Below are 10998 nucleotides of genomic sequence, written 5' to 3'. Positions count from 1 at the left end.
CGGTCTAGAATTGCTAAAAATTGAGTTCAAAAATTTGACGTCATCAATTTTTAACAGTTTTTCGCTATAACTTGGCCAAAAAAAGAGATATCGATCTAAAATTTGGTATGTATATCGAAGAGCGCAGGGACTATCACATATCCGGTGTTTTCGAAATTCGAAAAATTTTTGGAAATTTTTTGAGTTTTTCTAAAAAAATCAATTTTTTGATTTTTGGGGGTCAAAATCCAAAAATTTCAAAAATCCGAGATAGCAGTTTTGTAGCGCCGTTTTTTCTCTACACAACCACATAAAGAACTTTAAAATTGCTTGTGAACTGTAGAATTGGTGAGCGTTTCAAGATGTCATGTTTTTTGCTCATTTTTACTCGAACATGACCTCAGTTTGACCTCAATAACTCCTGACCTGAGGTGACCTGTGACTTGAAATTTTAGTGAAGGTGTCAAATTGATGTCCGGTAAGGTACCCAAAATTTGGCGGCGCTGGGCGCCGCCGTTTTCTCGCTATTTAAGAAAAACCACAGGGGGGGGGGCCAAAATGGCCCCCCCCCCCATCAGGGCGCGGGTTAAGTTGATAGTGACTTGCTTAAGCCCACGTTCTGTGACCAGCCGACTCAAAATTACAACGCAACCTGCATAGCATGGAAAAGTATTCATTAGCCTATATTCATGTTCAAAAGTTATCTTAATCACTCAAAAAATAGTCGTTTTAGAGGAAGTTGAAATTTGTCCCAATTTATCTGCCCAACCCTGTACAACGCCTGACAATTAGGCAGGAGGCTACAGAAAGTCCACGGGCGCGTCCCCCACCCCGACCGTTGCTGGGGAACCGGTTCCAGCCATTTGCAGGCTGTCTAAACCGCAAAGTGTTGTGTTGAGGACCGGGAAGGTCCGCGTAAGGGAAGTCTGTTCTACGAGCGAATAGAAATGTGACGGGGGAATCCATGGGCCTCCCGTCTGATGCTATAGGTTGAAACAGAGGATGTAACGTCAAATTTCCAGTAGCAGGACTAGATTTCGTAAGCTGGACTGGAACGGGAATATTCATGGGTACGGGACAATTTGTGAATCGAGCACGCATCGATGGCGGAACTGGACGGCTGAAACGAAAGGAGACGACTGCAATAAATGCCTTGGAAAAGTAAAAAGCTGAACCATCTTTTGTTTACACATATTCGAATTGAATGTTGTTTGATGTGATATGTATAGTATGTCAGATCGCAAAACAAGATATTTTGAAATTGAATCGCAGAACTCACCTAAACAAGAAACAGAACGAGTTGTAAAGTATATAACACCTGTGTTATAACACCTGTGTCAGATATGGGACATATCGCTATTCTGATAGTGCCGTTTATAAATCAAACAATACAACCGGTTTTACGGCAGCATGATACGGTCTTCAGGCGATAGGAACATGTTATTAATCCATCGTGCATTACGGTATCAGAGTGATAACTATAAGGATACGCCATCCTTTCAGCATTCGAATTACCTATCGGGGTAAACAATTCATATTGCATCAGCATGCCGTTTGTTCTTGTTCTGCATTACAACAGGTTATTGGTGTACTGCAATGAAGCATCAACATGACATATGCAATATGGATGTCTATGCCTATCAGCTCTTGAGCTTCCCATTGAGTCCCATTGTATGCCTCCATAAGCACGTTATACCTATAGTGAATTAAAAGCACAATTACCAACAGTCTTGCTCATATGCGTTGACTGTAGCACAACATTTGAACAAGTTTAGTTCATTCATTAAATGATTAAAGGTACTTATGCAGAATTTTACTGATTTGTAAACGGCGTCCCTGGCGCTATCATAATCGGAACGTCAGAGTGGCAGACGGCGACCTTTGAAGATCGCTATCATAAGTACAAAAACTACTCGCCTCCACACACAATGACCTCGTGCCTGTTTGCATTTCCAATCCTGAGATGGCCTTGGTGATATGTCATGCGTCAACTATGTGGTGTGGAATACCCCTCGCCCGTAAACGGCGATCTGCCACCTTCGCCCATGCAGGGGGGGGGTTGGTGCGACCCCCCCCCCTTGGCGTTTGAAAACGGAGCGTCGTAGAGCTTAGCGGAAAAGACCAACGGATTGCTCTCAACGAGATCTCGCGATTGGTGGTATATTTTTGGTCCTAGGTCAACATTTGACCTACTTTTGACCGGTCAAAGGTCAAATTTTCGGAAAAATAGACTTTTTCAAATTTTCCGCGGCGATTGCGGCAAAACGGTGGGAGATATCGACTTGAAACCTTCACTATCGTGTTCCTTGATCAATTCTCTATCGTTTGGTATGTATTTCGTTTCCCTAGCTCTAAAAATGGCGCGTTGGGAGCGCCGGAAGTCGGCAAGGTCACAGTCGGCGGCAGAAATTCGAAAAATCAAAATTTAAATTTTTGAAATCTGATTGTGTTTTTGGATTTGGGATGTCCATTTGCTCCCTATAGAAGCTAATATTGCTGCATATTCCCATTGAGGTGACAAGAATTAGCAAAATAGTGGTTCGGGCGCTTTTCAAAAATAGTACCGGACGCTGTTCCTCTTGTGACGTCATAGCTCCGTGACCTGACCTGACCCGGTCAAGTTTCTTATACCATATGATAGCCAATACTTGCCCCAACATGCATGGGAAGTTTCATCACGATCCATCAACCGATGTCCGTACCACCGGCAGGAAACCTCGGGCGTTGGCACTCAGTTTGTGAAAATCCGGCCGGAGGCTGTTCCCTTTGTGACGTCATAACTCCGTGACCTGACATGACCCGGTCAAATTTTTTTTATCAAAAGATGCGCAAGGTTTGCCCCATAAGGTACCCAAAATTTGGCGGCGCTGCGCGCCGCCGTTTTTGCACTATTTCCGAAAAACCTCAGGGGGGGGGTTGCACCAACCCCCCCCCCCTACATGGGCGAGGGATACGTCTTGTCCAATTACGGATCCTTTGTGAAGTGCGTGCTCCGTCATCTAGGTGTTGGCTAGCCGGGGGCTCGACGTCGAAATCCTGACGGACACATCCCTCTGAACCTGAGGAGCGGGAGGACGCGCGGTAACGTCGACCGTCACACCGTGATGGACGCGTCACGGCGTGTGGCTCGCCGTCACGGCGGCCACTGCCGGTGTGACTCGCCCGCCGTGACGCGCTGTGACGCGCCGTAGCGTGACCCAGCGGCACGTGACTCGTCACACACTCGGAGCTCGGGCGATCAGCAAGGCTCGCGCCGCACTCCGTCTCCATCGGTCGCGCACCACAGATCTCGAAATGGCGCAGCTCACTCGGAAGATGGGTAAAACGATTCCTGGGAAAAATTCACAATAGCAGCGCGACTGGACTGAGGAAGCTGGGCGGAAAGAGAGAGATTTACGCGCTTGTTTATGGCGTGGTCTGCTTTCCCCAGCCGAGCTCTGGCGACTCCCGGGACCGGGTATGAAATACGAGGGACGCTGCATTGTTCGCCGTTCTGGTTCCGATTCCCCCGGTACCTGAGACGCAGACGAAATGGCGCTGTTTGTTCGAAGAACTGATTTCAGTGAGCTGCCTGCAGTGATCCTATAGATGGAACATCCGAATTCCGAGCTGATTATCAGATTTATGCACGGAGGATGTAGATATGAAGGTGCAGAAGGAGGAAGATACTGCAAAGCATTTAATCGGTCAACTGTAACCAGCCAAATCTGGCAGCAATATCGTGCTGTCAAACAAACCTCACTATCATCTGGATCATATATATCGTGACGTACACAGAAAGCAAACATAGTTCAATGTCGGGCACATGAGCAGCATTGAGAGCCGCTTTTTACTGTAAACCTCAATATATATTATTTCGGTAATCGTATCTTATGCTCCTGACATATCTGGCTTATACATGGCAACAGCTCTGCAGGCATTGGGGACTCAACAGCTTTCTTCACTCATCACCCGTTGGTGTAGATAACATGTCAATAAACTTTAACACGGAATAGGACTCTGATCGAGACATCTGCTCGCCAAGTGGCATACCAACAACAAGCACCCCGTGCCGGCATCGGATCTGGTTTTCCCGGCCAGCCCTCACTGGATAAATAGGCAGCTATCAGTGATCGATCAGCTATCGCCCATTTTCGTTCATATCTCCACCACTAACAAGACCGCACACACGAACACATTATCTCAGCCCGCAGGTGTGACAACTTTCTCACTGGCTGAACACGACGCACCGGAATCAACACCTAGAATAAGTCCACCTTCTTCTTCAGCTGCTGCTGCTTCCACGTGGGTAGAGCGCTGAACGCGTCGCGGCTCATGCCGAAGAGCTCCTCGAACACCTCGGGCGCTAGGTAGCGCTCCTTGATGGACGGGTCGACGTCCTCGGGCAGCAGCTCTGGGTCGTGCTGCCGCAGCGTCTCCAGCTCGTAGACGGGCAGCTCAACGGCCTTGGCGGCGGCCACCGTCACCTCGCTGATGCCCTTGTTGCCGGCAGACACGTCGCGGCGCACCGCCTCCCAGTCGGGCTGCGACTCCCACAGACCGTCGTCCCAGACGCCGAAGAAGCCAGTGAAGGTGGGTGGCTCACAGCCTTGCTTGACCCGCACGATGGGAGTGCCGACGCCGCGTCCTGCCGGGTCCGTGCGCAGGTACTCGATCGCCGTCTTCTCGGCACGCTCCCGCTCTGTCTTGTTCGAGCCGGAGCCGATCCAGATGAAGATGGTGTTCCAGGCATCCAGCAGCATCACGTCCGAGGGCACCAGGTCATCCTGGATGAAGTCGGGAATCTCCTCGACCAGGAACCGCCCGGAGGCGTTGGAGCACTGGAAGAGACGTGCCGGCTGCATCTGGTCGGCCTCGGCCAGGCGCGGGCTGCTCGCGTACGGCTCCAGGCCGCCCAGCTTGGCCCAGAAGTCGTCGCGCTCCTGGCCCTCGTAGATGATCTGCGGCTCGCTGTGCATCTCAGCAGCGATGGTCTTGGCCATCTCGCGCTCGTCGCCGGTGGCGCCCTTGCCGCACCAGACGAACACCTCGCCGCCGTGGCGCAGTACGAAGCAGTCGTTGGAGTTGAGCGAGCCGGCGCGGCAGTCCACCTGGACGGCGTGCGTGTTGTAGTTGGTGGTGCCACGCACCTGCAGCAGGTAGGTGTCGCCCACAGTGGTGTTGTGGCCGCCGTTGACACCTTCGGCGCTTTCAAAGGCGGACGAGACGCCACCCGAGTAGACCACCATCCGACCGCCGAACATCGCCAGGAAGTGCGGCGGCTCCTTGCCCTGGACGACGCGCACCTGGACCGGCCGGCCGCCGAGGCTGTCGTCCAGCTCCACGGTCTTCAGAGCTGCGGTGCCCTGTTCGTCCTGCGCCGAGTGCGAACCCAGCCAGTAGTAGATGATCTGCTCCTCTCGGCCGCGAGCATGGTAGGTGTACAAGATCACATAGCAGTCTCCTGAGAAGAACTTGCCATACTTGTCGGTGGGCACCGGCTTCAGGTCAAAGTCCTCCACGCGCCAGATCTCCTTCTTGCCGGTGCCGTCGTCCACCATCTGCGTGTGCGCCGCCAGGTCCGGGTGCTCGTGCAGCGTGGAGGCGTCAAAGCTGGTCTGGATGGTCTTGGCCACCTGTCCAATAGTGGCCTTCTTACCCAGCCCGGTGGTGGCATCCTTATCACGCCACGACTGGAACAGGCTCTTGAAGTCGGTGGGCTCGCCGCCGTCAATGACACGCGTCACCGGTGTCGCTTGGCTGTAGTTCTTCTTCTTGATGAATCCCTGAGCGTTGCGCATGGCCTCTGCACGCTCCTTGTGGGTGGCGCGTCGTCCCACCCACACCCAGATGCCCTGTTCGCCGTTGTCGATGATGAACGTGTCATTCTTGTCCAGGTCAGACTGTAGCAGCGGGCCGCCCTTGACCTCCGTGACCTTGAGGGCGCCGTCCTCGTCGCTGCAGCGGTAGAGACGGATGTCCTCCGCCACACGCCTCTCCTGCTTGTCGTCCGACGGCGCAGCGGAGGCGGGGCGCACCGAGCGGTCCGACAGCGGCAACAGCTTGTTGAAGAGCGCCTTCTCGTTCTTCGACATTTCGGCCTCTTTGCCGCTTTCCACGACGATGATGTCGGCTCCGCCGTGGTCGTCCTTAATTGACTGGGCCGTCTTGGCAGCCTGGATCCTCTCCATGTGGTTAGCCTCCTTTCCGGTCCACACGTAGACGGCCTCGCGTGCGTCCAACACGAACACATCGCCGTCGTTGAAGTGTTTCCACTCGACTGAGGGCAGCTGTCGGATGACCGGGTGGCGGCGACCCTTCACCAGGAACAGGGTCGGCGTGAACTCGTCCGTGACGTGCGTAAAACCAGTGGCCACGCCTCCGTCCAGGTGACGGATGCCAGAGGGAAAGTAGGAGCGGAACCGCTGGCTCTCGTGACCTTCCACCTCACGGTACTGGACCGGCGTGCCGCCCAGAAGGTCGTCCAGCTCCACCGTCTTGTAGGCGGCCACGCCCGCCTCATCCTGCGAGGTCTGAGAGCCCAGCCAGAAGTGAATGCTGGACGTGGTCGGCCCGGAGGTCTCGTGCACCTTGGTGCCGACACCGCCCGGCTTGCGACCCTCGGACACGTTGAGGATGACGTAGGAGTCGCCGCGGTAAAACTTGCCGTACTGGTCGCGAGGCAGCGGCACCAGAGCCATCTTTTCCACACGCCATATCAGGAAGCACGTGGAGCGTTTCGGGATGGTGCGGAATGCCGGGTCGGTGGAGGCCATGGCTGCAGCAGGTGGCGGCGACAGCTGGCTGACGAGCGGCGGCGAGCGGCGGCGAGCGGCGGCGCGGCGGGTCACAGGTCACACGCTGGCCGGCGGCTCGACGGCGGCGGAGTGGCGCGCGGCGCCCGGCGGCCCGCAGCGATGGGCCGACCCGCCGATAAAGATACTCGACACGGCGGCAGATAGCAGCTCGGCGCCGCTCGGGGTCACTCTCTGCCCGGCTGGCCCGGCGCTCCGTGGCCGACACTGACTATCACACTGAGCGCGCTCGACGGCGCCGAACGCGGGCCACTGACGCGGCACCAGCGGGGCACTGGAGCGGCTCGCCGGCCGTCTCCTCTCACTGCGGCGGCTCTCGTCCGGCGTTCACAGACCCGCCGGCCGGCCGGTGAGCGCCGCGCCGGTGTCGGGACTCGACTGGGGCCGGCCGGGCGTGCAGGCCGTGCCGCCGGCCCGGCCCGGCCCGGCCCGTTACCCGTGCCTGGACGCCGCCATGCAGGCGGTCCCAGGGGGCGCTGACGGCAGCGGTACGCATGCACGGCTGTGGAGGGCGGCATGCCGTACGGCCGGCCAAGGTCGGCCGGTGGGCGGCCGCCACTGCCACCGAGAAACTCCCGCGGCCAGGGTTAATGGACGTACCGGCGGCGCCGCTCGGACCTCTCCGCACCGGCCGCCGAGGGCCGCGCCGCCGGCCCGACCACGGCGCGTGATTTACGAGCCCACAGACCTGCCCTGGAGCAATGTTCATACACTGAAAACAATTTAACCCAAGGCTGGCGAGTAAACCGGTGTTTTACGGGTACCCCTATCCGCAACCATTTTTAACCACCCTCCCAGGAGTAGTGCTAGGTCCCATTGCGGTGTAGTCGTACTTGCTCTGAGCGGATATAACCGCTGTCAGCGAACAAGTCCGCTGAGGACAGGGATGACTACCCTGCAATGGGACCTTACTGTACTCCTGGGACGGTGGTTAAAAATGGTTGCGGATAGGGGTACCCGCAAAACACCGGTTTACTCGCGGGCCTTGGGTTAAATTGTTTTCAGTGTACCGACCGACACAGACGTCAGGCCAGTGAAGTATTTCATAGTCAATATTTAGATAAGTGTCACCGATACACACCCTAGAGATAGGCCAGACGACAGTCGGAACAGACAATGAAATAAAGCTCTGAATTTGCGCTAGCTGTTTGCTTGTGATGACGGTACACTTTTCGAGCGCCAATTTTAAGGATCTCACATCGGCCCACAGGGTGGAGCACTATCAGGAACTATCAGACAAGTCGTGATCAGTCATTGTCAGCTGATAGAGATGGCGCCACTAGCGCGTGACGCTAGCAGCACGCCCCGTTCAGGATGTGCCGACCCGACCGCCGCATGGTGCCGACTCCGAGCCCCTGGCGCCCTCCTAATGGCCGCACGTCAGCGGATCGTGCCGGGTCTGCAAAGGGCGTCGGACAAATCACGGTGCATGGGCCTGGCGGCGGGGCCAGACACGTGGCTGGCAGGGCATGTGGCACGGGCTGGGCAGGATCGGGGGACCATGGAACTGAGGAGGGTGTAAACTGAACACTGAGTGAGAGGAGGGGGGTGACCGAATTCCGAATCTGAACAGGGACTGAATTCGGAACGGCGATGGATCGAAAGCGAGACTATTTGCGAGCAATAGTCCTGTCTGGCCTTGGAGGAAGGATTTAAACAAAGTCAGTGGACAGGGGACGAGTAAGTGTTCGACACGTGGCTGAGCTGAGTGGTGTGTATGAGGACTGGGTCAGGGCTGAGAATTGTTAGGGCTGCAGAGAAGCCAGGAGCAGAACAGGAGTCACCAGCAAAGCACCACCGGCCGCCGCTCACCGCCGCGCTGGCCTCGACCCCGAGCCGCCGTCACGGTGCTGTATTTTCCCATCCACGCCGGCACCGCCCACCGACCACGCCCCTCCGTCCCTCTGTGAAGGTGTCTCGGGGTTTCTCCTGCCCGGCGTGACGCCAAAGTGACGCGCCATTCACCTGCTGAGCCGGGTCGTGTGACGCGTCACGCTGTCGTGACTGCCGCCGCGACACGTCACGGCGCGTCACGACGCCGGTAGGTGGTGATTTCCGGGGCGGCCGGACACGGTGTACAGGTGGACCCAGCCGAGCCACGAGCTGTGCCGGTGGAGGAGCCCTCGTGTTCCGGACAGGTGGGAGGGCGGATGCCGCCGTCCGCCGCCGAGGGAGGGTGACGGTACGGGGCGGAGACGCACGCGGTCCGTCACGGTGACTGGCAACACAGGGAAGTTAGGACAGAGCCGTTTCCGGGGTGGACTCCGTCCGGTCTTGCCCAGCCCAGCACGAGTTTGCGTCTGGTCTGACCCGGTCCAGTTCAAGTCTTCGTCTGATTTAGCCCAATCTACCTGGAGCCTTGATCCATCCGTCTGACTGGGAGGCCTTAGGTCTGTGAGTTGCAGCCTCGGTTTCAACAGGGAGCTATTTAGTATTAGTGGTAGCCGACTGTCGTGCGTTGCAGTCATCCAGTCGCCTTGTCTGCAGCGGAACGAGCTATTCAGTAATCAGCGTTGACTGCAGTGACTGCATACTTTTTCAGTTTTTAGGTAACGTAAATCATATTTCTATCATAAGTAGCATCTCCATTTGCCTATGCATTCCAAGGAAGCTCGATTTCCTCAAACCTGTTTTTACCCTACCTGATACCGGAAAAATAAATATTGCATCGTTGGTAGTAGGAAAGTTATCATAAAAGTATTGCTATTGTTCGTCAAACTATATACCGGCGGCAGTATAATTAGGCAGTACTGACGGATAGCGTAGATCGCTGCTAGTTTGACCAGGCTGGGAGCCACAGTGGAGACACCGGAGCCATGCGAGGGTGACTTTCACCGAACAACGATCTCTGAAATAGGATCAGCGCGTGTCTCTACGTATTGTGTGGAAGCCCGCACCACAGTTGTCTTCTGAGAAAGGTCGTGACTTGACAGTCTTGGCGAAAGTGGACACACCCCTCCACTAATTGGTGAGGCGTAGAGTTGAGTGGATATTTCTCGAGTCAGATTGACATTCGAAAGAGCGAAACACATTTTCGTTTTGATATTTTGTTTCACTTGTGGTTATTTCAAGCAGTGCAGAACAAGCTTGTCCCTATTCATTGCAATATCTTGACAACTGATGAAGTGTGTTTTACATTGAGTGGACACTGGACAGGCATAGTAGTTATAAGTGCCTTGAGAGCCAAAAGTAGCTAAGTGAACTCTAACCCTTTATATCGGGCCAATCCTTGCTTGCATGAAGCACCCTTGAACATGATGTCCTTGCATCAGCTGACGATTCATTTGATATCACTGCCTCACGTGACGGTTATCCACACAGGCAGCCAAACTCCCATTCTGTCTGTCTGTCTGTCTGTCTGTCTGTCTGTCTGTGTCTGTCTGTCTCTGTCTCTGTCTCTGTCTCTGTATCTGTCTCTCTGTCTCTCTGTCTCTCTGTCTCTCTGTCTCTGTCTGTCTGTCTGTCTGTCTGTCTCTCTCTCTCTCTCTCTCTCTCTCTCTCTCTCTCTCTCTCTCTCTCTCTCTCTCTCTCTCTCTCTCTCTCTCTCTTCCCTTCCCGTGACCATATCATTGACCTATAGGCCGGTGCAAAGCATACGAACAGAAAACTGAGTACACCCCCTCCCCATTGCGGTTTGCGGTCCATTGTCACAATCTTCTGGCAGTGACGGGGGAGGGGAGGGTAGAACGAACCCTATCTTATCGGCCAGTCAGCCGCGTGCTGTACTTACAGGGGTATGAGCGTGATGTCATCAGATCTTGGGGAGGGGGCACGGCCGAGCCTTGAATCGGCTTAATCACGGTAGTAAATGAAGGGAGCTGGATAAAGGTATTTCATTTGAAACAGGTCTGCAAAGAGTCCCAGATCAAGCTAACCATCACTCTTTATTCTTTGATGTCAAGTGATTGATTGAATCTGATTACTAATATGTTATGGAAGGTAAGCATATTTCTATACATGGAGGGCACTAACACCACAGTAACTGTAGTGCAGTAAACCCATGGTGATCCAGCACCAGTGCCGAACCACTACTCCGAGCCACCATTCATGTTGAAATGTTGCGGAGCTCCCTGATGTTGCCGCAGTCAGTTTTGTGGCTGTGACAGTCAGCCTTGACCTACCCCGACAGTGGTGTCTTTTAGTCTAGTGGATAACTCATGGACCAACCGCTGCCCGCGGGAGCGGTCTGGAGCCGTGGGAAGTTTCGGTGAGAGTCATGGGACCG

General features: G+C 54.8%; 1 protein-coding gene across 1 annotated transcript; it reads right to left on the bottom strand.

The window, feature by feature from the left end:
- Window positions 1-3721: 3721 nt before the first annotated feature.
- On the bottom strand, window positions 3722-7200 carry LOC122373770 (advillin-like). Its single transcript, XM_043352129.1, has one exon. It carries the CDS (start codon window positions 6732-6734, stop codon window positions 4221-4223), a length of 2514 nt encoding a protein of 837 aa, XP_043208064.1. The 5' UTR covers window positions 6735-7200; the 3' UTR covers window positions 3722-4220.
- Between the last annotated feature and the right edge of the window lie 3798 nt (window positions 7201-10998).

The sequence above is a fragment of the Amphibalanus amphitrite genome, unplaced genomic scaffold (assembly GCF_019059575.1).
Source record: "Amphibalanus amphitrite isolate SeventyFive unplaced genomic scaffold, NRLGWU_Aamphi_draft 001549F_arrow, whole genome shotgun sequence".
Taxonomy (NCBI): Eukaryota; Metazoa; Arthropoda; class Thecostraca; order Balanomorpha; family Balanidae; genus Amphibalanus; species Amphibalanus amphitrite.
This window is presented reverse-complemented; position numbering and strand designations above follow the sequence as displayed.

Bases quoted from the DNA above. Each gene is read 5' to 3' on its own strand.
- LOC122373770 (XM_043352129.1), bottom strand. From the start codon at position 6,734: ATGGCCTCCACCGACCCGGCATTCCGCACCATCCCGAAACGCTCCACG.